At 43.8% G+C, this 25,805-nt stretch overlaps 1 protein-coding gene across 1 annotated transcript; it reads left to right on the top strand.

Annotated features, from left to right (window-relative positions):
• Positions 1-8,254: 8,254 nt before the first annotated feature.
• Positions 8,255-25,355, top strand: CAPN6 (calpain 6). Its single transcript, XM_060087519.1, has 12 exons — positions 8,255-8,419; positions 17,281-17,412; positions 18,456-18,664; positions 19,176-19,368; positions 19,925-20,118; positions 20,375-20,452; positions 20,552-20,738; positions 22,675-22,797; positions 22,976-23,178; positions 23,754-23,875; positions 24,433-24,569; positions 25,173-25,355. The coding sequence occupies exons 1-12, from the start codon at positions 8,255-8,257 to the stop codon at positions 25,353-25,355; spliced, it is 1,926 nt and encodes a 641-aa protein (XP_059943502.1).
• The last annotated feature ends 450 nt before the right edge of the window (positions 25,356-25,805 follow it).

Below are 25,805 nucleotides of genomic sequence, written 5' to 3' on the forward strand. Positions count from 1 at the left end.
TCTCCTGCGTTCTGGTGTTTTGTATTGCCCCTACCTGTTGCTCAGTTTCCATCTTGGCATAGAGGGCGAGAAGGCACAGAGGGAGTTGTGGTGAAGTGCCAAGGAGGAGGTCGTAGAGACCAGAGTTAAGAGAACTGCTCAGATCTGTTTCATGAAAATATCGGGGCCAGTGAGTAGGGCAAGCACACTCCTTTTCCTTCTAAGTCTCTCTCTCTCTCCTTCTCCCTCTCTCTCCCTCTCTCTCTCTCCTCAACTAGCCAGCAGCAGATTTGGTGCAGAGGGTGGTAATTTCAGGTCCAATGTTACCACCACATTGGTTGGCTGAGCTGGGGAATGAGACAATGGGAGCCCTCACCGTTTCTGAAAATTGAAACAAGCAAAACGACTTGAGAATCTAGTCCCTGGAACTGTGTCCCAGGGAACGTCTCAGGGAACAGGACCGTGATGGGGGTGCAGCATAATATTCCCAGAGGTCTGGGTATCTCGCTGAAGCCCCTTGGTCGGCTGTTCAGTGCGCACCCAGTTATGTGTTCTGCTTTTCACCTAACATCGCCAGGCAGACTCTTCACAGCCCCATTGCTAGAAATTAGGTTTTTTACAGCTGCCGTGCAATCAAACTCCATTCACTTTCCTCTTACTGCTCCCTTCTCTCTGCCCTTGGCCAGATGTAACCTGTGGCTTCACGAAGCAACCTTTTCTTGCCTGTGCCCCACCGTCTCCTCTTTCACTCCCACCCACTCGCTGAAGTCCTCATCACCAGCGTAGATCCGTGTACAGGGCCGAGCCCACAAGAACTCTGCCAGCGCTTCAAGAGTTTTCTTTCATATCCTCTCTCGAGTCATGCTCAGGTCTGCACTATTAACCCTGGGACAGAAAAGTCAGAAATCTCTCAGACCCCTCCCTGAAAAGTCCTATTTCTCCTTGGAACCGAAAGAGCTTTCGAACGTGTTTTCCTGGGTTTTTCAGTTTGCTGGTGGGTGGGTCTGGAGTGGGCATCCCGTCTGCACATCTGGTAGGGGTGCTTTCCAGATTTTCCTCATGACTCTGGATCAGTTTCTAAGACTGCTAGGCGGGGCAAGGCTCCTGAATTTTCTGCAAGGCACCTCCCCCCTGTGAGCAGAGCTTGGTACAGCCCAAATAGTTTTCAGGTTAAGAAAGCCAGAATCTTTGTTCACCCGCACTGACTGAACAGACTTTGTAGGGGTTACCTGGCTAAGAGCAGCGGCAGCGGCAGCGGCAGCGGCAGCAGCAGCAGAAGCAGCCACAAGGCTCCTTGGATAACTCAGGTGAGGAGAGAGGACATTCGCAAACTCATCCTGCAATTTTATTTGCTGGATAACTTAGAGTCTAAAAGAAATGAAGAAACTTGCACTTTATAGGTAAACTCCGCAGCTATAATTTTATGGTTTGTCTGGATCGAATGTGTGTGCGTAAAAGCAGTTTGGAAACTTCAAAACTAATGGAATTTTGGATTGCTTATTTGGTGGGGGGCAAGGGGTAATTGTGGTTTTCTGGCCATGAGACTTTTCTGGTGATATCTGCTAAGGTTTTTTTGTTTTGTTTTGTTTTGTTTTGTTGGTCTTCTGTTACTTAAAATACCTGGTAAGGAAGGACAAACCTGGGAGGCGAGTGTGAGCGGGGAGAATCCCCATTTTCAGGGCTTTATTCTAGCTTCTGCTGACCCCGAACTGTGGGCAAATTATTGAAATGCAGGCAGAATCTTGGAGCCACGCTGTGTGCAAAAGGTCTTTAAGCCCTGGAAGCGGGGTGCATGGGTGGTACACTGTTACACAGGAGGGAATGGCAGCAGTCTGTCCTGTCTGCAGAGCCGGGGTCTTCCTGTCCTGGTGACAGGTTGATCTTGGCTATTTCATGATCAGCCCCTGGACGGCCTGGTTTTGTTTTTCTCTGATTCTTGCATTGGTGTAAACGTAGATTTGCAGTTGGGGGCTCTATCTGTCCCCACCGCAACTACGTTGTTCTGGAGGCTTAGCTGGACTACTTGACCAGAGCAGGCTGGGGTGAGAACGGGGTGGCAAAAGGATTGGAGCATTGCACTTAAAAATTGGTTCTGAGGGGCTTCCCTGGTGGCGCAGTGGTTGAGAGTCCGCCTGCTGATGCAGGGGACACGGGCTCGTGCCCCGGTCTGGGAGGATCCCACATGCCGCGGAGCGGCTGGGCCCGTGAGCCTGTGGGTCCGGAGCCTGTGCTCCGCAATGGGAGAGGCCACAACAGTGAGAGGCCCACGTACCGCAAAAAAAAAAAAAAAAAAAAAAAAAAAAAAATTGGTTCTGAGGATTTGGAGCTTGAAATATGGTGACAAGCACGTAGGAAAATTAAACAAATTCTGCCATCCTGCCAGTCACTTCTGGCTTCAGGATAAAGCATCCTGGCTTGTAATTAATGTTTTTATTGAAATTTGACTAATGTCTCATTTGCTAATATTTGTTGTGAAATTAAGGACATTTTACAGTCTGAAGGAATTTAGGAAAAGATTCTACGGGGGACGGCTAATTAACGTGCATTCCTCTTGCAGTTTGTGTGTATGTGAGTGTGTGCGCACAAACGTGCATGTGCGTTTATGAATACTTTGGATTTGAATAGCATTCTTTATTTATCCTTAGAGTCCTTAGCAGGCGAGGCAGAAGTCTAAACACTTGTGTAGTCAGGAATAGGTTAAAAAGCAGGTTTTCCGTATCCTTGGGAGTTTTCAGTCCCTAAATTAAAAGCAGAAAAAGCCCTTTTGTGACCCCAAAACAGCGTTTCTTTGATTAGCCTTAATTTGAAATCATCTCACCTTCTGACAGCAATTCAAAAACAAAACTCCTAAGTGCATTCTTGTAAGAAGAGGACAATAAGAATTTTCAAAAGCAATGTCTTGAGGTTTTGTGTCGGCATGCTCCACCCCCCCCTTTTTTTTTAATTGTGGTAAAACAAGTCAGGAGGTCCAGGTTTTAGTGCTAGCTCTGTCACTAACTGTGCAACCTTGGACAAGTCCCTTCACCTTCCTGTAAAAGCAAGGCACCGGACTAAGTGATCTATCTCTAAGAGTCCATCCAATGTAACATTCTAGAAAAATTGGAATTAGATTTTCGCAAGGCTATAAAATTAGACTTATAGAATGGGCTTATTCCAGCCAAGAGGGAAAAATAAAAGGGGTAGTGGGGCAAGTCAGCCAAAATGGAGAGGTGGAAGAGAGAGGAGCTACTGAATGGCAGAGGGGCCATTTTATATTGGTCTTTCAAATGTTTGTGTGTGTCTTACTTAAAGTATGTGATCAAATCTCCTAATTTTCCACTAAGGACAGAAAAGGGATTTAACTTGCTTAGAACGAGCGCTTCCTAATACTACTGCCCTACATTGGTCTTATCCTTAATAGTTAAAAAGCATGTTCAGGGGCTCCCCTGGTGGTGCACTTGTTGAGAGTCTGCCTGCCAATGCAGGGGACATGGGTTCATGCCCCGGTCCGGGAGGATCCCACATGCCGTGGAGCGGGTGGGCCCGTGAGCCATGGCTGCTGAGCCTGTGCGTCCAGAGCCTGTGCTCTGCAACAGGAGAGGCCACAACAGTGAGAGGCCTGCGTACTGCAAAAAAAAAAAAAAATCATGTTCACATTCCTAATTTTGTTAGATCTCCCCAATAACACCCTGAGGTGTATATGGGGCAGCCATTTTATTCCCATTGCTCTTATGGGGAAACTGAGGGACAGAGATGTTATCTACACTAAATTATGGTATTTGGGACTGGATCTCCTGACTATGTGTGCTCTTTTCATGATTTTGAATTGCTTTTCATTTTTTGATAGAGTTCTGCAGCAGTGGAATTAAAGGAAATTGTGCCCTCTTTTTTCTTGGAATTTCTTTGAACAGGGTCTTCTCTCTGGGCAGAGTAGATGTGTTCTATATAAGACTGGATCAGAGGACTTTTGCGGTCCTTTTCAGACCTCAGAATATCAGGCCAACAATTTGAATCTGAAGAACCATATGTTCCTTGGTAGATGCATTCTCTAAGGTGTGGCTATGCTTCTGCCTGTGTAGACATGGGAAGCACTCTTCTCTGGGTAAAATGTGGATGCTGAATTTTTATTACTTCTCCTTCTCCAAGCCCCACTTCTCTCATCACACCACCCCCAGGGGTGAGGATAGGTTCCCCCGATTGTGGTGAAAGTGGCTGCTACTTCATGCCAGGGCAGAGTTAAGTCTTCTGTATTCACTTTGCTCTGCAAACTCCTAATTGCTTTGACCTCCGATTTTGCCCCAAGTAGAACACAAGGGGGAAACTGGGGAAAAGGAGAAACCAGCCAGGAACAACACTCTCTCCCTCTCTCCCCCTTAAATGCCGTCCCCTGCCCTCCCACTCCCTGCAATGGAAAGCAGGTTGTAAACCTCAGACTGGATTTCCTCTTATCAGATCATAATTCTCTTGAGTAAACTGAGGCAGATTTCATTTTTAAGAGCAAAATCTGGTTTCTACTCTAAGGCTGACCCACAGGTAAAGAACAAGTGATTTTCCTCTTAAGACTTTGTCCAGCTTCCCAAGCTTTCTAGACCGATGAGTAGCAAAAGCCCCCTCTCCTAACTGTGGCCTCGTGTTCCACGTGGCAGGCTCCCTCAACTTTCCCTGGCAACTCCTAACTCACCACACCCTGGAGCCACCCCTCCCACTAGCTTTGGTCCGCACGGCCTTCCTCATTCTCTCTGGATGGAGGATCCCCGCTCAAACAGTACTTCTTACTTAAGACCATTATCTCAGTACAAAACTCCACACTCTTTTTCACCCAACCACCCATAATACTAGCCCTCAGGACACAAGGTCCCCCTTCTTAAATGTGCATGTTCCCTTTGTTAGCTGGAGGCCTTCTTTGGTTGATACTCAAAACCCCAGCTTTGCTTCTGTTTACCGACTTTCGTATATGTGGTCTTTAACCTAAAGGCTCTCTTGTCTTCATAGCTGGGTACAGTAAGATAGCAAAGAAGGAACATTCCCTTCTCCACTCTTCTATGCCTTGACAAGGCAAGTTGTTGATGACAAACCCAAGACAAATTTCTTGAGTTTCCAAAAGTTTTCTGAGACTTAACTGATGAGCCCTGAGATGTGAAGTGTTCGAATTCTCCCATGTTCATCAAACCATGGAAATAAAGAACCTTTTCAATATCCACCCCGGCAATGAATTCTAGGCAGAATGCCTCAAAGTTAGGTATCATGTTTGCTTTGGAGGGTTTTGCTCATTTGAGCTAAAAAAAAAAAATCCCTTCTTTAAGAAGGCAGTGAGCAAAAGAAGCAGTGTGGTGTGATAGAAAGCTGTACACTAAATCGGGTGTTAACACAGACCAGGCTTTGAGTCAGCTCCGCCATTTTCTAGCTGCCCCTTGTCTGAACTGCCATTTCTGGAGATACAAAATGAAGGGCACAGATAACATCTACAAAACATGGCTGCCACGAAGCGAACATGAGCTGAAATGAACCCTTCAAACAATAAATTGCCACACAAGCATTAATTTTCTACATAAGACATTCATCCATTCCACAAATATTTCCTGAACAATGGCTGGGTACCTAGCTCTGTGCCAGGCAGTGAGAGGGCTTACAGTGTGTATCTTGCACTTATGGAGCCCTTTCTACTTATTCGAAACACCTGTACACTAACCATCTCATTAGGAAGAGCCACAGTGTAAGGAGGGCAAGATAAGTAACCCCGCTCCCCTGTTGAGAAAATTGAGGCGCAAAGAAACCAAGGTCACAGCAAATGGGATATAGTTTTCTGCTACCTAGTCAGAAATTGGGGGCAATTCTACTCTGCAAGTCCGACGGGGCGTGGGACTGCAATTGTACTCTAACGAATGCCTGTCAAAGTTGAGGCTATTGCTCGCTATTCCTTATTTTCTGTGTGCCCCCCAAATGCATGTGCCCTCACTCAAAAAGCTTGAATTATCTGCACCAACTGTACATTCTGTCTCTGATAAAGTCGACTGGAATCATACCGGTTTTGAAAATCAAACTTGATTTTCGTCTCAATTGATGCTGTTTCTATCTGTAGACAGACCTCTTTATATAATAGGGATTCCCTTTGCAGGCTCCTTGCCTGCCTCGCCATTTTACTAGGTAACAAGGTAGACTTGCAGCAGCAGCGGGCCTTCCCAAGAACAGGAAATGCTCACTTATCCAAAATGTTCAAGGACTAGGAGGCTCTGGGAAACTAAATATCCTAATTGTCCCAGATGATCTCCCATTTGCAATTCCCAGCCTCTGGCAATCCACCCAACCTTCCAGGAAAAGCAAGAGGCACGGTAGGGTTTGTTGTAAGTTTGAGCGCACGTAAAAATTGGGGTCCATTTGTAAAATGCCCCAGAAAGGAGCCTGGGCATACATTCAGATTGGCTCTGATGCTGCTTAATGGAAAACTATTACTGATACTGTCCACGACTTCAAACACAGTGAAATACACGTTAATATTTAAAACCCGTGGACAGACTTAAATCTGATGACTGAAAGCATTTCAGTACTTGCAGTTTCCTGTAGCCTTCCATTTGAAAAACAATAGCCAATAAACAAGGCTATGGAAAAACTGGTTATTTTCAGCTTCTTATTCCTTGGATTCAGAGAAAGGGTAAGTTTGTTTACATACATTGTAGGTTGCAAATAACATCGAATTAAATTTTTTTATGGTTTTCAAACGGGGAGACTTCTTTACCAGTAAGGCATTTCAATGTAATACTAAAGGAACAGGAAGTAAGATAGTAGAGAGGTCTGATTAATATTACACTTTTTATAAAATAGCAACTGCCTCATTATTAACTGAGTTTTGAGCTGTGTTACCCACACAGATATTCTTTAAAGTGCTAATTAATTAGCCTTTTTAAAAAAAATTTCGTCCATTTTTTAGCAGGCACTCTGACCTTGGCCAGATTTTTTGTTTCAACCCTCATGTAATCATAGAATATAGACACAGTTATCCTTAAAATATATTTTTGAAATACCTGGTGCATATAGATTTTACAGCCCCCTTCTATTTACCGGTGACTGTCAGAGGATCATTAAAATCATTACAAATCTATCTTTGTGAATCAAGCAAAGTCATTGAAAACCCTATTATCACCCCAAAGCTATTTAAAATCAAATTTACCTTTCAAATTATCCTCATAAAAACCAGTTGTCAGGGGCATTTGAGTGTGGGCCACTCTGATAGGCATTGCCTGAAGAGCCACTATATTAATTCTCTGTATAGCCATGTGAGAGTTGTTTTGTTGTTTTTGTTGTTTTCTTTTTTTTTTTTTTGTGGTACGCGGGCCTCTCGCGGCTGTGGCCTCTCCCGCTGCGGAGCACCGGCTCCGGACGCGCAGGCTCAGCGGCCATGGCTCACGGGCCCAGCTGCTCCGCGGCATGTGGGATCTTCCCGGACCGGGGCACAAACCCGTGTCCCCTGCATTGGCAGGCGGACTCTCAACCACTGCGCCACCAGGGAAGCCCTGTTTTTTTTTTAAGAAAAGAAAGCAACAGTGTATTGACGGGGTTAAGAATCCACCAAATTAGTGTAACTGAATTTCGGAGTCTGCCTTTTATGGTGGGCAAATGATTGCACACTAGACTTTAAAGAAGAAAGATACTTACAATCTTTCTATCTTTCCTTTGTCTTTGGAGGCCATCTGCTGAGCTCTGTTTCTTGCATTGGCCTTCCTGGCCGGTAATAAAAACACAAACCTCTTTAATGATAAAAGGGAAGGAATTGTGTAAATGGGCTTGTTAGAATTGAAAGCGGCTGCTTCTCCCCTCAAGCACAAAGTGTGTGGCCCTTCAGGGCAGTAAATTATTCTGAATGTAGTAAAGCGATTTACGCCTTTTCTCTTCAAATTTAGAATTGTTCTGTGTTTGAACTCCTCCCTGCCAGTGGAAGATGGAAGATTGCCCTTTAAATTATAATGACTCACGTTTAACTAGCAATCTTAACGTTTATTATCTATTTTTCCAATAAGATTGTTAAGGCCCATATTACCACATTTGGCAGATGAGGAAACTGAGACCCAGAAATGGTTTAGATGCCTTATCCCAAACCCCAAACTAATTTGCTGCAGACCCTGGGCTCTTCTTTCCCTGAAAATGGTGACTTTTCCTTTAAAGCTAAAATTGAGGTGCCCAGCTCTGGGAATAAATCACTGGGATGACAATTGTTTGTCTAATCTCAGGGAATCTTTAAAAGACTTGAGAACTTCTTCCTTCAATAACAACAATTTTCTCATTCTAGACATAGTTTGACATTATGGGTCCTCCTCTGAAGCTCTTCAAAAACCAGAAGTACCAGGAACTGAAGCAGGAATGCATCAGGGATGGTAGACTTTTCTGTGATCCAACCTTTTTGCCTGAGAATGATTCACTTTTCTACAACCGACTGCTTCCTGGGAAGGTGGTGTGGAAACGGCCCCAGGTAACTTTGTTGTTTCAATTTCTGTTTCCCTCTTGATCTTTCATCATAAATCTACTTGATCCACTATTTCACTCACACAGCCCACTGCATATAGACCAGTTTAGCAGACAACTTTATTTATTTTTTATAGCATAATATCCTTTTTGTATTTTTAGAGCACAGCAAAATTAAGAGGAAGGTATAGAGATTTCCCATGTATTCCCTGCCCCCAGACATAAGGAGCCTCTCCCATTATCAAATGCCCCCTCTCAGCGTGGTACCTCTGTTACAACTGGTGAATTTACACTGACACATCATAATCACACAAAGTTCATAATTTACATTAGAGTTCACTCCTAGTGAACTAGTGGGTTTGGACAAATGTATAACGACATATAACCATAATTATAGTATCCGAATATTTTCACTGCCCTAAAAATTCCCAGCAGACAGCTTTAAAATGGAAAGTTTTATGGATTTGTGCTTCTGGCTCTAACTTGAGGAATCTTGAACTTTAGTCACATTTTATCAGATTTAGTAATTTAGAAAGAACAAAAAAGAGATATACCATGCTTGTTTTCTTTTGGAAGTTCATTTGAGTAAATATGGTAACTCAGAAAGCAACTATACTCTTGTTTCTTTACTGAGTTACCTATGACAGCAACTTCAAGATAATCTCAGGCCATTGAAGAGAAAAAACTTATATGGTGAGCATAAATGAAATAAACTCAACAGGGACAAGATGGAGTTTGAACTGGGGGAGGGAGACTTCTTTGCTGCTCTTTGGATACCATCGTCTGTATTCTCCCACAATTAGCAAAGTGGGATCCAAGAAGGATTGTAGCTCTTTCACCACCTATTCATAGCTACTATGGTTCTCTGTGGAACATTTGTATATTGTGTCTCTAAAGCAAGTCTCAGAAGCCCTTTACAAGTCCTACATGAGTGGGAGGTCAATGTGCAAAATGATAAGATGTTGGAATCTGGAGAATAAACAGTAACCTGGTTATATCTAAAGGGTATGACTAGATAGAAGGATATCCAACCTGGCCTCCTTCCCAAAGTGGGTGACCAGGTATATAAGCCACCAAGAGCTGTTATGAAATGCAAATTCTTGGACTTTCACAATATCCTGAAGACCTTCTGATCCTATTTCATGATGTACCTTTTTTATGCACTATTATGGAACCATCTCAGTCAGTGACTCAAGGTTCGCCTTCTTCAATGAACAATTTCCACAGCTGGAACTCCTAAAGGGAGTTCTTACAAGAGCTACTTCTGTTTATGTAGGTTGCCACCAGGGGGTGCCAAGATACATGGGTCACGTCAAGGCTCTTGTTTTCTATGTGACTCAGAGGACATGTCTCCATTTTTGCCCATAAAGTATGATAGCCACTGAGAATATGAGTTGGAGAAGTTCTCTCCATCAGAAGGAAGATTACACTACTGCTCAGTTTCTGTGCCTCCAGTTGTTGACATCCCTGTAGATCACTGACCTGCAATACAAATCTGGAAAACATGAGCAGAATTCACTAGCCACTAATTCAGTATGGAGAGAGGTAAGATTTTTTCCCCAAATGCATGGAGAAAATAGAAATATGCTGTTTGGGAGCCACTCTTATGAATGGATGGTGATAATGAGGGCCACCACTCTTTTTTGATGGTTGGCTATGAAAGAAAGGAGATCAATAGGGCAGAAGTAGCTGAAAAGAAGGCAGGAAATTGAGGGAGGGTTTCTGGGGGAGGGTGTCTTTTACAAATAGGACAGACTTGAACATATTTATAGGCTAAGGAGGAAATAGTAAAGAAGGAGAAGTTAAAGACACAGAAGAAAGAAGGAATAATGGATAGGGGTGAGGTCCTGGACGAGGTGGCAGGAGATCTGATGGGCAGTAAAATCACAAGCGAACATGAAGCCATTCTCCTGATGTGAACCAAGCCAACAGTGCTTCCTGTATTGGCCCGTCTTTAGACACATCCTCCCTCCCCCATCTTGGCTCAGTCCTTTGTCCTTTGCCTTCATCTTCCAAATTCTGTGGATTGAGTCCTAGATGAATTAGCAGGGAAGGAAAAAAACTTAATAACCACTGCAATAATCCATCTTGCCTCTGAGGCAAGCGATACCCTTTCCAAGGTGAGGGAGTGTCAGAAAGAGAGAGTGAATGGGGTAGAACAAGGCATAAGCATTTAGGGCATGCCTACTATGGGCCCAGATACTGTGTTTGGAGTTTTCTATACATGTTTTCATTTCATCCTAATTTGCTATAGCTTAGTAAGGTAGGTATCTTAAAAACCACTTTGATGTAATTCTTTTTTCCTGGTGTAAAAAATAAAGGTAGATACTATGTTCATTTTATTGATGAGGAAACTGTGTCTCAGAGGGAAGGTAAGAATATTCCCAGGGTCAGACTACTAACAAGCTGGGATTTGAATCCAGGTTTGACTCCAAAGCCTGTATTAGTTTTTACTCTACCATGCTGCCATGTCAGGGAGATAGATTTGCTCTTGTCTCTTTTGGTAAAATAGGTAGCTTCCCTCCAGTAAGTTCTCACATTCCCCCTCACTGTGTTGATGCTGTACACCCATTAATTGATCCAGACTCTCCCTTTTGAGAGCATACTCTGAGCTTAGTCTTAATTAGGCCCAAAGAGAGAGTCAGTTGAGAAGCATTCATCAAGTGCTTACTCTATGCCAGCCTCTGTGCAAGATACAGACGAGGCCTGGGGTGAGGGACTCCCATTCCAGCTGACGAGATGGATATTGAGCTATCGAAGAGTTAAATAAGAAATTACTGCTGCACAGAGGAAATGCTATTTTCAGGCATATAGCCAGTAAATCATACAGGGTTTTGAAGAAAAGGAGATCATGGTGGATTGGAGCGGTTGGGGTGGGAGACTCTTGTGGGGAGTAGGGGGAAAAACAAGGTTCCGGACCGCCATCTGAGTCTCTTCAAAAAGCCAGAGATTCCTCTCCAGCCAGAGTGGAGGCCAAGTCTAGGGGCAAGAACAATGTCAAAGTTCTCTGGCCTCCCATCAGGAAAGCCAAGAGACAGCCCTAGGCCTCTCTAAATTGGTTCAGGAAGACCAGATGGGTCGTTGGACTCACCTGCCTCATTGGCAAGCTTGAGAGCCTCATCTGCAGGGAAGCTTACAGACATCTTGTCCCTTGGCATGCCACCTCGCCTCATACTCAAACAGGGTTAGTTTCTAAAGTCTCTAAAATGAAAGAAGCACGATTAACCAGATATTTTCTGTCTCTTTCCCTCCTGGGTTGCAAAGCCTCCATGTCTGTAAACACCATTGCTAATCAAACCAACCAACTGCAGTCTAGTGCCACCATCCTAGGGCAGGATTGAGCTCTCCTTCCCACTTGCCACTTCCCTGCTGCATCCTAAGGAGGCACTTTAGATAGGCAGGGATTATGAGAGTGTTTTGCAATTGTTCGGTGCCACTTCATCTGCCCATACCTTTCAGAGGAAGATCCTTCCCCTTAACACGTCCATTGGTCCAATGACCCCAGCTACTGGCCTAGCTTCCTGGGTACATAGCTATATTGCCTGAGACCTGTCCTCCTGGGCTTTCCTGTCTTCCTGGACCTTCAACATATAAAGTCTTAGCAGATTCTAAGAGCTGAGTTCCCCTGAGTTACAGTGTGATCCTAAGACAGCAGGTAGGATTTTTAGGCTGAAATCTAGCCACCAAATTCCCACAGAAAATCTCTTCTCCAGCGACTCTCCCCTCCTACCCGCCTCTGGCTTTTTTCCTGACTGACTCATACCCAGCTACAATCGTGTCTTCGAGTCAGACACAGCTATTCTCCTGCTAAAATGGAGCAAGGCCTTTTGGGGATTGCACAGCCAGCTGTGGAGGAAGCCAGGGCACCTGCACAAGATCTGGCAGCTCTCCTGGTCAAGTTTTGAGTTCAGCCTCCACTACCATGGCCCTTGCCCAGGTCTTTTCACTACCTTGGGCGAGAAGAGGCCGATGAGGTTCTGGATTAAAGCAAAGGCAGGAGGAATGGGAGGGATTGGTTGAGAAGGGGACATTAGAAGCAGAGAGAGATTGCATATGAGGGACCCTGATAAAGGAGGAAATATTTCTCTCTTTGTGCTAATAGAAATTTCCAACACCCAGCTGAATGGGACACCTCTGTAGAGTAGTTTTGGCCTAGACTGTTCATGAATTTCTTTTTCTTCCCAGAGATCATGTCCCTCCACGTGAATAGTCCTAAGTGTTTTTTTCTGTTGACACAATCGAAAAGAGTTGAATAGGCCAATACTCTTGCCATCTGTCCTATTTATTTTAGAGTCTGAATTTAAAAAACGCTAACAGCTTTATCAAAGTACAATTTATACACCATAAAATTCAGCTGCTTTAAGTATACAAAGCAATGATTTTTTAAGATAAATTTACAGAGTTGTGCAAACATCACCACAATCCAGTTTTAGACCAGTTGCATCATCCCAATACAATTCCTTGTGCACATTGGCAGGGAGTAAACCCCTCCTCCCCCCAGTCGCAGGCAACCAGTAATGTACTTTCGGTTTCTGTCTAGATTTGCCTATTCTGGACATTTCACTTAAAATAGAATCATAAAAGTAACTGGCTTCTTTAGATTAGCATGATTTTCAAGGATCATCCACGTTGTAGCATGTATCTGTTTCTTTTTATCACTGAACTGTATTCCATTGCACGGATATATAATTTTTCCCAATAAAGCAGTTTGGGATTTACACCTGGAGTCTCCTTGCAGAAGTCTGAAGGTTTAAAGAAGAAGAGAATTCTGTAGTGACTTGCTTGTCCAGTTTGGAGGTGGAAGTTGGGCTTAAGATATTATTCTATGGTTCCATATTGAGTTTTCCTTGGAGGGGTTAGGAAGGAAGAGAATGTTTTACCAATGACAAGATCGTCATGCAGAAGCAAAACTCCCCAGTAAGTAAAGTTGACTCCTTGTGCAGGTGGTTCAACATTGGTCCCTGAGCCGAGGTTCACCTATAAATGCCGTGTCTGGAGATGGTACAATTTTCTAAGGATAAGATAATGGTTGCTTGGACTAGCTGATAAAGCCCTCAGGCCCTGAATGGCAGCCCTGGGCCTTCTGGGACGACTTAGAGCCTTGGGCTTAGTCCTAATGTACCTACTGCAGGGCCGGCCTCACTTGTAAGTGTCCACACTGTCCCCATCCCCATGGGACTGCTAGACTGCTCATAGCACTTTTGAAATGCCTCCACTCTTCCGGCTGCTGGTTTTCTAGGCAGCCTTTCATTTTACTGTGGTTCTTGAGGTTTACCCTGGACCTCAATGTTTATTGTCAGCAAATTTCACCTGTGTAAAAAAAAATTGCTAAATATGTGGATGTGGTAGGTGTGAAGAGAGCCACATAGAGTGACATGCGTGGGGCTCCAAGGCTTATAACTGTATGCCTCCCTCCCCCCCACCCAGAGGTCTCTGGGAAAGGAGATGAGGTAAGGACAATGGGAGGATCTCTCAATGCTCAGCTAAGAGAACATACTTCCTAGAGATGCTGCTTTGCTTGTATCAATAGAAGGCTTTGGCTCAGGGATGGGAGTCTGCAGAGACCATTCCTGGATTTACTCTTGGTGCTTGACTTCCTAGTTGTGTGTTTTCCCCCTAAGAAATTATTTTGCCTTGACAAACAGCCCAGTTCAAGGATCATGTCGACTAGGCCAACACAGCTGGGAACCATTAGAGGTTCAGCAATCTTCCCTACCTCTCAAGCCACCCAAATATGTGACTATGTGAGCTGTGACCTCTCCTCCAACTCTACTCCCTACTTTTTCAGCAGAGCTTGGGCTGAAATGTCCCATCTGCACTCTGCATCCCAGCTTTGACTTAGAGGAAAATGTCTCCAGCCTTACTTCCTTACTCCCACAGGAATTATAACCAGTTGTCTAAATCTAGGGGAAAATTCAATAAATATCCATTTCATTGTTTTCAAATTTGTCACCAAAAAGTCCATTTGGCTGTTAGATTTGCATTGGCTCATTACCCTTTACCCTTTCTACCTCCTTAGCTATTTCTAGTCTTTCATTTCCTTAAAGAAGTAAAAAAAAAATGTGGCTTAATAAAAATGTTCTCCCATGCTTCACATCATGGTGCTGACATACATAAGAGTTTGATTCATATTTAGTGGATGAAACTGAGGAGATTAAAGCACACTGGTGATATCTAGCCTAGAACCAAAAGCTAAGACATGAGTTAAGCCAGTCTTCCAGAATGATGGAGAGCTTTTAGGTGAGCATTAAGCAAAGAGACATAAAACACTGGGATGGATGACTGAGAGAATGAGTTGCATCTCCACCCCTGAAGAGCTTCACAGTATTATCCTTTGCATGGTGACCATTGATCAACTTAAAGGCAAAAGGATGAACCAGCTGATGTCTAGAGGTTCCTTCTCTAACTGTATGTGAAGAACCTAAAACTTTAATCCTAGGTCTACTAACTAGCTAAATGACAGGAGAGGCAAGTTACTGCCCTTCTCTGAGCCTGTTTCCTCATTTGTAAAATAAACAGGTTGACTAAATAGTCTCTAAATTCCTTCCAGGTTTGACAGTCTATGGACTGTTAACTCATTTTTAAAAACACATTGTTGAATAGCCATCCATCATGTATGAAGAGTGGTGAAGTAAAACTGGGGCATGGGCCAGTTTATGAGAGGAAATGGAAAGTAAGGTGTTTTTTTTGCCCAAATGTATATTCTCCCATGATTACACACAGCTTTACACACACACACACACACACACACACACACACTATATATATATATATATATATATATATAAATATATATATATATATATATAAAATCACATTCACATTAGTCGACAGGAGAATAATTATCCAGTTCCTCAATTTGAGTTCTGTTTCCATGTCTTTTTGCTTATTTACATGATCCTTTAGGTTTTAAATAGAAGTTGACATGACAAAAGTGTTTGCTGAGCCTAGATCCCTGCTGCGAATTAAAGCCTTGTGGAAAATCAAGACACTGTAATGTAACCCCAACCACTAATAACTCTACATAAAACCAGCAAATAATTTGCCTTAATAATCTAAAAACACACTTTTCCACATATCGATGTTCACTTTATTGTTTTTTCATGCTTGGAAACTATTATATGCATCATCTAAGTCCCAGAAATCACTGTATAACTTTACATCTTGCTACAAATAAAATGGTAACGCCGGACTCAGAAAGGAAAAACTGTTTCGTCTCATCTTAGAAAGGGCGAAGAGACAATCAGAAGAGAAAGAATATCAGGATTAAATCCACTCAACACACCTGCTTTATGTTAAATAAGTGAAAAAACAGGCAGCTCCCAACGCATGAAAAAATTTAGTAAGATAGAAGTCTTCACCTAAGACAAAAAAGTGATGAGACACCAGGCATGCATCTTAAAAAAAAAAAAAAAAAAAGACCAGAAAACCAAAGCTGACGACAACCCACCTAACTCTCCTTTTGGCAAAGGGATGACCAATTAATCTTCAGTTTGGACTTGTCCTTGCCCAGAATGCCTATTCCTTTCCAGAGTTATTTTGGCTTTTAAAGAATATATGGAATGTTTCATTCTGTAGACCAGACCCTTCATCAAGGAGAATTATGTCCATTAAAAAAAAAGAGGTTTGAGAACCAGAAAAATATAGCTGTCTCTATTTAATAATTTTTTAAAGGATATATGTCTAGATTTTCTTTCCATTTGAGACTAGGATTTATTTCTGCTGGGTAAGCAAAATGTCAAGGTACTGGCCAACGGCCTCCTCCACGAAGCTCTCTCCATCTACCCAAGACTTCATTGGTATTTCCTGCCTTTGAACTCTGCAAGGGCTGATACTCTGAGTCACACAAACGTGTCTTCAGTTATATGGTGTCATGTATGTGACTATACCTCTGTCCATGACTGTCTCTCTACTCCTTATGCCTCCATACCTCTCCCTTGTCCAACTGCTAACTCTAGTCATTCTTAAGGCTTCAGTGTGAACATTACCACCACTATTCAAATTATTTTGTCTACCACCAGGGAAATTTTGGGGATCCTTCCTTTAGGCATTGATTATACTTTGAAAATTCCTCCATTACATTGTGCTGGAATTGTATTATTTGGGCCTCATTTTCCTACTTGCAGTGGGAATGGCACAGCTAATGATATGTTGAGGAAAGACGCACACATACGCCTCAAACAAATACCTCCCCCATTCTGTCCAGGTTCTGAACATCCCCTGTGGGAAAAGAGTATCTGTTGAAGTGTCCTAGATGCGGTCTATTACCACCTGCTATTAGTGCTGCTGCCATCTGTATTCATCCAAAGATGTGGGGGAATCTTGTTGCATGGACACCGCTGTTGCCTTTGCTTTATGTTAGGAAAGGGCTTCATGTATAAGGTCTCCTAACTCATTTTTCTGGAGAGGGAGAAGCATTAATGTCCACCTCTATCAGGCCTTGTCTTTTAAGTGCAATCACCCATCTGAGCACAGTCACTTCAGAAAATCTCATCCTGACAAATAGGATCAGAATGTAATGTGCTAATCCCTCGTTCTCCTCTTTACAAACTCACTGCTGCAGTGAAAACTCTCTAAACCTCAATGTCTGAGGGCTCCCACCAGCACATCTCATCCTGTCTCAGTCGCATCCTCTCCTTCCATTTCTCCTGTCACCTTCCCACATGACCCTTTTTCCTGTGTCTTGATGAGCTACTGCTTTGTGTTTGTTTCCACAACCCCCCGAAAACTTTCCTTTCTCCTACCTGTGGAAGTCCTGGTAATCTTTCCACCTTACCTCATCTGTGAAGTCTGTCCTGCCTAGCTGAGCTCACACTGACCCGTGGGGAACACTTCCCAGACTCTTAGAACCAACTGTTGTATCCACAGGACATCTGCGATGACCCCCGTCTGATTGTGGGCAATATCAGCAACCACCAGCTGACCCAAGGGAGACTGGGGCACAAGCCAATGGTCTCTGCGTTTTCCTGTTTGGCTGTTCAGGAGTCTAACTGGACAAAGGTACCAACCTCACTCGGTTTCCACCTTCTTGTCTTCTTTAGTAACTTTAGGAAAAGTCAGCTCGTAACTGTCTCAGATTGTTTAATTCTTGAAGTCAGAAGTATTAATGATTGAAGGTGATTTCCCTCAATTTTATTATGAGAATTTTCACAAATACAGAAAGTTGAAAGAATTTTACAGTCAACACCCATTTACTCACCTAGATTCTACCATTAACATTTTACTCTATTTGCTTTGTCACACATATTAGGTGATCTTTTGTCACTTGCAACACTTTGACTCAGTAGCTCTGCATACTTGCATTCTCAGTACCTACTGGGGTAAAAAGCCACTGGGGGCCAGGAAGTCACTGACAGATATGAACAAAAGAAAAGGTGAGAAAGGTGGAACTAGATCCTTGAAAAGGTTCTAATAAATTATAAGAATACAAAAATTCCTTTCGCATTTAGGCAGAGTTCAAGGCAATGAAGTGTTGACCTGGGAAAAATTAGAGCATTTTCTTCAGAAAATAACAATTTTAGAAGATGAATGTGTAATTGTATTTAAAAAGGAGACTTTCCCAAATGTAATTTTATTCAAGGTGTGAATAAAATCTATAGTCTATAGAATCTGCACGAACTCTCTAGGATGGACCTTTAAAAACTGAAACCACAGGGGGCCTTGTGTTTTGATTGATTTTGCTTTTTAAAATGCCTTGTTTATGTGGTTAAATATGCAACCACGAATATGTTTATGCAGACAGTCTCTCATGATCGAGTTTGTAGATTAACTGTGGTAAATAATTTAACCCATAACTTGCTGCCCCCAGTCACCCTGTGTGTATTCAGGGCAAGCATGGTAATACTATCCTCAGTAAAACTGAACTGGGGGAGCAAAAATTGCAGAAAAAAATGCCCTACCAGGGACTTCCTACCTAGACCCAAACCAAATGTATTTGGTGTGCTTCCTGTTGCCACATGGGATTTGCCAGAAGTCAACTGTAATCTCAGTATTTGGATATGGTCTGGTGAATAACAGTTGATTGAATGTTCTTATATTTCCAGACAATTCCCAACCATAAGGAACAGGAATGGGACCCTCGAAAACTAGATAAATATGCTGGGATATTTCGCTTCCGTTTCTGGCATTTTGGAGAATGGACCGAGGTGGTGATTGATGACTTGCTGCCCACCATCAATGGAGATCTCGTTTTCTCCTTCTCCACCTCCATGAATGAGTTTTGGAATGCTCTGTTGGAAAAAGCTTATGCCAAGTAAGGAGGGGGGTTGGCTAGTCAGTGGTCAGGCTACACAAGGAAAGGAAGGTCACATTCATTCTTGGGAACTCATGCTCTCCCAGCTTAGCCTTCGGCTTTAAATTGGGTAGGATATCAGTCAGATCCAAGGCATTGCTTTGGACCTGGGAATGGCCCTCCCTAATTCCACATGAGAAAGAAATCAGCTGTTCCAGTTTCCATTAAGCCCTTACTGCTCCCAGGTGCCCTCTTCCTGCTGCTGATCTACAGATCACATGGCATTATGGCCGCAGAGTTTCTCCTTGTCTAATATTTACCTGTAGAAAGAAGTTTCTGCATGGACCATCCTAGGTCAACATAGTCTAAACCTAGAAATCTGACTAAATTCTCAAAATATCTCTTATTTTGTACCTAGAGAAAAGCTAGCCGATAAAGCCTGGCTGGGCAAGGACTTTTAACTTGGGGGAACAAGATGTCCTTGACCTGGAAAAATACTCCTACAAAGATCACTTTGTATATTTGCCCCCAGGCTGCTTGGCTGTTATGAAGCCCTCGATGGTCTGACCACTACTGATATCATCGTGGACTTCACTGGCACATTGGCTGAAACTGTGGATGTGCAGAAGGGAAGATACACTGAGCTTGTTGAGGAGAAGTACAAGCTGTTTGGAGAACTGTACAAGACATTTACCAAAGGAGGTCTGATCTGTTGCTTCATTGAGGTTTGTACTCACCAAAACCACTCTTCGCTCACTTCTGGCAGAGGAGACCACGGCATTTAGTGGAGAACATCACCCTTACCCTGGAGATCCAGGACAAGTCATTATGAAACTCAGAAAGCTAACAATAGGCACTGAGCCCTGGCGCAGAGGCTAAGGAGCTTTAACCTATTATCCTTTCGTACCAGTCATCCTGCTGGAGGCCGATGTAGCATCCGAGCTGATGTAAATAGTCTATGCTAAATTATTCCTTCTGCCTCTGCTCCTGGGTGTGGCGGTTATAGCTGTTTGCTCAAAGAATTAACCAACCCCAACAAATTTCAATGCTCTTCATATCAATGTACTACCGTGGGTCATTTGAATTGTTTGAGTTGTTATATTAAATTTTCATTTCCTTTCCTTGGCTTGCTTTGTGTCAGGTTAGGTGGCAGGATCAAATTTCTATCTGCATAAGAGAACTAGTTTCAACCATACTCGGGTAAAGCAATCAAAGAAGAGGAAGAGCCAAGCCTTGGATCTCCCAGTTCTTGTGCCCTTATGTATCTTTCTTTGCTCTCAGTTTCCCAATCAGGAGGAACAAGAAGTTGAAACTGATTGGGGTCTACTGAAGGGCCATATGTACACCATGACTGATATTCGCAAGATCCGTCTTGGAGAAAGACTCGTGGAGGTCTTCAGTACTGAGAAGCTGTACATGATTCGTCTGAGGAACCCCTTGGGAAGACAAGAATGGAGTGGGCCCTGGAGTGAGATGTGAGTGGCTTTCCACTTCGATTGCTGCATCCCCAAGGCCCTATACGTTCTCCCAATCCCATCCCTCCAGACTGCTAGTGGGCTGTCAATGCTTAGTGACATCTGTGGGTCCTTCTCAGATATGGGGCCTGTGACTTAGCTGGTGGTGAGACAAAGCTGTCCCAGTCCTCATGTATTCTGTCCCTTTGACATCCTGCTTACTGTAGGAAGTCAATGGCAAACATAATGGCTTATCCCTTTGTTCATTTGCCTTTAGTTCTGAAGAGTGGCAGCAACTGACTGCAGCAGATCGCAAGAACCTGGGGCTTGTTATGTCTGATGATGGAGAGTTTTGGTGAGTAGAGGTTTTCTGTGCTAAAGGGAATTGGGGCTTCCACATGGAACTGCAGGGGTAAGTATTAAGTATCATCTTCATTTCTTTCCTTCCATTCAGGATGAGCCTGGAGGACTTTTGCCGCATCTTCCATGAACTGAATGTCTGTCGCAATGTGAACAACCCTATTTTTGGCCGCAAGGAGCTGGAATCGGTGGTGGGATGCTGGACTGTGGATGATGATCCCCTGATGAACCGTTCAGGAGGCTGCTATAACAACCGTGATACCTTCCTGCAGAATCCCCAGGTTTAAATCAAATTCTTTTTCTTTGCCTTCAAGTTATCAAGGCAATAGGAAGCCAGGTCTCACCTGGGAGTATTTCTTTGACATCAGTTCTCCCATTTGCAGCTATTGTGTAATATACATCAACCAAGATGCATAGGGATTGGCTCAGGTGCCTGTAAAGCAGACTGTGTCTCTTTGTAGAGACGTGACTTGGTGACATTATCAAATCCAAGCCACCTCCTCTGGTTGCCTCTCTCCCGACCATATTGCTGGGTATGCTTTGACACTCCCTGCTTCCTTGTGATGGTCCCACATTAGAGAGAAAGGATCTGCTCCCTGACGTTTTCTCAATTCTTTTTCATTTCTTTACTGCCTAATTGGTCTCTTGGGTACGCATTTACTATATGTGTCCTCTTTCTCATGCAGGTGATTCTTCTGAACCCCATCATTAGGCCTCCCTTTTCTCATCTAGAATACCAGGTCATTCTTCTGAGGATTTGAATCATTACCCTGTCAATGACCCCATTCCATCCATCTCCCATTACAATGCTATTCCAGATGACACATTAGAGGTCAAGCCCAGGCACACCCCAAAGCAAAAAATCCAAACATCCAAAGCCTGAGCCTATAATAACCTTGATGGTTTTATCTGCAAATGTGCTGATGAGCTAACCACAGGAGACAAGACTTCTGACTATATTGCAGCCTTACACATGAGTGTGTCTTTTCTTTTCATGAGCTTCATTGGCCAGCCATTTTGAAGGATACTAAAGCTGGTGGGCTGATTTACTTAACTCATAGTTTTCTCCATTCCTTCCACCTTAATTGTCCCTAAAGAAAAGAAAGCTCCTATTGCCACCCCCCTTCATTTACAGCCCTGGAAATACTTTAACTATCAGGAACATATACCAAACTGGGGAAATGGGCTTTTTGGCTTCACTGTTTAAGTGTCTGTGCAGGATGAACCAACGGGGGCCTCGTGAGTGCATATTTCTGCATCTGTTTCCTGTTTCTTGGTGGGAGGGTTGGGGGAGAGAGAGATAAATCTGATGCCTTTTAGTCTTACTTCCCAATGGCACCATGATTCCCCAGATGATGTTTGGGAAGTTTCTAGAACAGGCCTGCAGCATCCTTAAGATGGTGATAGCAAAGCATCAGTTCACCAAGGAAATGGATCTGGCCCCTTCCACAAGTCATGCATCTGGGCTGGCAATAGGAGGCTAGCCTAGGGGAATGCTGCAGTGTCAGGTTAAGTCAAGCAAGGATGCTTTCTGTCTTTGTTGATTCTCAAATTTTCCTGTGTACAGCTTTTAAAAACAAGGGGACAGTTTATAAGATCTTTTAAAAATGTATGTATTTAAATTATTTATTTTCAGCTGCGTTGGGTCTTCGTTGCTGAGTGCCCGCTTTCTCTAGTTGCAGCGAGCTGGGGCTACTCTTCTTTTTGGTGCGCGGGCTTCTCATCGCGTTGGCTTCTCTTGTGGAGCACGGGCTCTAGGTGCACGGGCTTCAGTAGTTGTGGCTCGTGGGCTCTAGAGCACAGGCTCAGTAGTTGTGGCACACAGGCCCAGTTGCTTCATGGCATGTGGGATCTTCCCGGACCAGGGCTTGAACCCGTGTCCCCTGCATTGGCAGGCAGATTCTTAACCACTGTGCCACCAGGGAAGCCCACAAGGGGACAATTTTAAAAAACCCAAGATCCTACCAAGAACTTATTAAAACAAAGCATACCCTCTTTGGCATCAAAGGCCTAGGTATGAAGTTGGCTCTCTCAACACATGCTGAATGCCATAGGGAGAAGCAAACATTAGGATCTGCATTTAGCAAGTCAATGGCAAAGCCCAGAACATAACCCAAGTCTGTGCTTCACAAGGTAGAGTTTTCTTCCCTGAAATTTGAGCTGGCTCATCTGAAACAGAAGTGCTAACTAAGCTCCTTGCTGGCCTCTTTCCCTTAGTACATCTTCACTGTGCCCGAGGATGGGCACAAGGTCATCATGTCTCTGCAGCAAAAGGACCTGCGCACTTACCGCCGCATGGGAAGACCCGACAATTACATCATCGGCTTTGAGCTCTTCAAGGTAAGAATGGGCCTTTGGAGCAGAGAGAATAATGGCAAACAGTGTCAAAATTAGGACGGCCTGGGGTTAGGGGGATTAAGAAAGGTCGAGGGATAAAGAAAGTAGAAGAGCTAGGATCTTCAAACGCAAAAACTATGATTTGAGTGCAATGGAGCATCTCCTTCTCTTGCATTTCCAGGTGGAGGTGAACCGCAAATTCCGCCTCCACCACCTGTACATCCAGGAGCGTGCGGGAACCTCCACTTATATTGACACGCGCACCGTGTTTCTGAGCAAGTACCTGAAGAAGGGCAACTACGTGCTTGTCCCAACTATGTTCCAGCATGGCCGCACCAGCGAGTTTCTCTTGAGAATCTTCTCTGAAGTGCCTGTCCAGCTCAGGTGCCATTTCCTTGGCCAGCCCTGCCAACTCCCATTCTGTGCTTTGCCTCCAGTCCTAACCCTCTTGGCCCTCTTCCCCTAGGTGAACACTTAAAGGGACAACTTATTCAAGTCAGATTTAACTGCAGTGATGGCAGGAGAAAGATTTCTCAAAGTGGTGTGGGTTGTGCAAAGTTCCCTGTGGAGGTCAGAGCTTCAGCGCTATGAGCTGCCATTTAAGGAGAACAGGCCTATAGCCTAAGCTTTTCCACTTATATTTTATCTTCTGTTCTCTGGCTGACTCTTTCTTCTCTTAAACAGCTGGCACTCCTCACTGCTCCTCTATTATGTTCTGAGTGCTGGGTCACCAAAGCTACCTTTTCACCCCAGCCCTGCCTACTCTGATCTTTATCTGCTGGGCCTTAAAGCAAGGGGAAAGGAAAACAGACTCATAAAATATAAGCCATGTCTGAGGAGGAATGGGCTAGGTCACTTGGCATTTCATGTTTTTCAACAACAGGGTCCGCTTTGGCGAGCCTATCTCCTCATCAAAGGGCATTCGTCATGGATGACATGTCTTCTTTTTGATGTTCCAGGGAGCTGACTCTGGACATGCCCAAGATGTCCTGCTGGAATCTGGCTCGTGGCTACCCCAAGGTTGTCACCCAGATCACAGTGCACAGTGCCGAGGGCCTGGAGAAGAAGTATGCCAATGAAAGTAAGAACTGCGGGGGTGTCTGGGAAAGCAAAATCAGTTTCATTTATTGCATATATGGTTAGAAAAGATGGTCACACATGATTCTCTACAGTGGTGTTTTCTGTGTAGAAAAGTCAGAATGGCTGTCAACCGTGGTAGGAAAATGGGATATATATATAAACAAGGTCCTACTCTATAGCACAGGGAACTATATTCAATATCCTGTGATAAACCATAATGGAAAAGAATATTTTAAAAAGAATGTATATGTGTATAACTGAATCACTTTGCTGTACAGCAGAAATTAACACCATGCTGTAAATCAACTATACTTCAATTTAAAAAAAGATAAAATGCGATATAAAAGTCTTTGGACAAGGGCCTATCTAATATTCATTTCTATATCCCTATATAAAGTATAGAAAAGAAAAGGGAAATAGGAACCAAAGTCCTAGGTCATTCTAGTACCCAGGTGTTATGCTAAAAGTCCCAGAATAGACTTAGTGAGACAGTTTCTTGACTACCTAGAAAGAGGACTTTTAATCACTGTGTTAAAAATAAATGTTACTTTGTTCCAGCTGTAAACCCATATTTGGTCATCAAGTGTGGAAAGGAGGAAGTCCGTTCTCCTGTCCAAAAGAATACTGTTCATGCCATTTTTGACACCCAGGCCATTTTCTACAGAAGGACCACTGACATTCCTATTATAGTGCAGGTAAGGATGTGAACAGGGACCCTCAGGTGGCTCATATTCAGTACGAGATACTGGATGATCCCAAGTGCCTCACTGGTGTCTAGGATACAGAGCAAGGCTTATCCTGGTTTTTTGTTTGTTTGTTTTGTACTCGAAGACACCTCCTACCAGGCACAATCACTCGCTTCCTTATGAATCTCCATCCTAAATCTCCTCTCCTCTGTTTCTTTCATTGTGGGCAGAAGCCCGCATGCTGGCAGATACACATGTTAACACAGGTACTGTAAATCCCATGTGGGGAAGTATATGCCAGTTCACATGACCCTCGCCCTGCTGCTCAGAATGGAGCACTGTGGTTTGGCTGTTTTTCTGACTTAATGCTTCTGATCAGCTGCCTTTCGGCGGCCATCTCACAGGTCAAGGTTGATTCTGAACTCTGACTGGTGGCTTTTCGTCTCTACTCTTTGAGGTACTTTCCCCTTAGCCAGAGAGGTATCAGGAAATACAGTCTCTTGGTTTTTAAACAGACCTTTCAAAGCCCGGCATTAGGTTCTAGATGCCACTCGGCAAAGTCCAATGTTACAGAGGGTTACTCATCTTCACTTTCTTGACTTGTCTCTCCAGGTCTGGAACAGACGAAAGTTCTGTGATCAGTTCTTGGGGCAGGTTACTCTGGATGCTGACCCCAGTGACTGCCGTGATCTGAAGTCCCTGTACCTGCGTAAGAAGGGTGGCCCAACTGCCAAAGTTAAACAAGGCCACATCAGCTTCCGGGTTATTTCCAGTGATGATCTCACTGAGCTCTAAATCTCCAGCTCCAGGGAATCCTGACAGAGCTTTCCCATCCTTTTATTTTCTGTCAGATGCTAGATCTTATCTAGGATTCATAATCTTTTGAAAGAAAGAAATTCACAGTAATTTACTTTTCCTTTCTTCTGATAAGTTCCCCATACCTCCCCATCCGAGTAGCGTAAGTAGCTACATAACCTATATACCTCTAGCAGCTGGACAGGGGGAGGTGACAGTCCTATCTGGAGATCAGACAGATGTTGGCCAAGGAAAGATCTCTGGGGCTTCCGGGGGTGAAATTCATGCAGGACAACGACAACAGCCTGGATACCCTACCGATGTCTTAGCTGTTTTCAGGTGCCCAAAATGTCTCCCCTGTAGAGCATGTTGAGGAAGGCGGAGGGGTGATCAAGGCCAAGCAGGTCTAGCCTGACATCCCAGCTCCTGACTGAACACTACAGGTGTCCC

Source organism: Mesoplodon densirostris, chromosome X (genome assembly GCF_025265405.1).
Source record: "Mesoplodon densirostris isolate mMesDen1 chromosome X, mMesDen1 primary haplotype, whole genome shotgun sequence".
Lineage (NCBI taxonomy): Eukaryota > Metazoa > Chordata > Mammalia > Artiodactyla > Ziphiidae > Mesoplodon > Mesoplodon densirostris.

What these genes read in the sequence shown, in the direction of transcription:
- CAPN6 (XM_060087519.1), top strand. Translation starts at nt 8,255, where the DNA reads ATGGGTCCTCCTCTGAAGCTCTTCAAAAACCAGAAGTACCAGGAACTG. An exon ending in AGTGGGCCCTGGAGTGAGAT is followed by an intron (nt 20,119 to 20,374) that starts GTGAGTGGCTTT and finishes ATTTGCCTTTAG; the next exon opens with TTCTGAAGAGTGGCAGCAAC. An exon ending in TCTGATGATGGAGAGTTTTG is followed by an intron (nt 20,453 to 20,551) that starts GTGAGTAGAGGT and finishes CCTTCCATTCAG; the next exon opens with GATGAGCCTGGAGGACTTTT.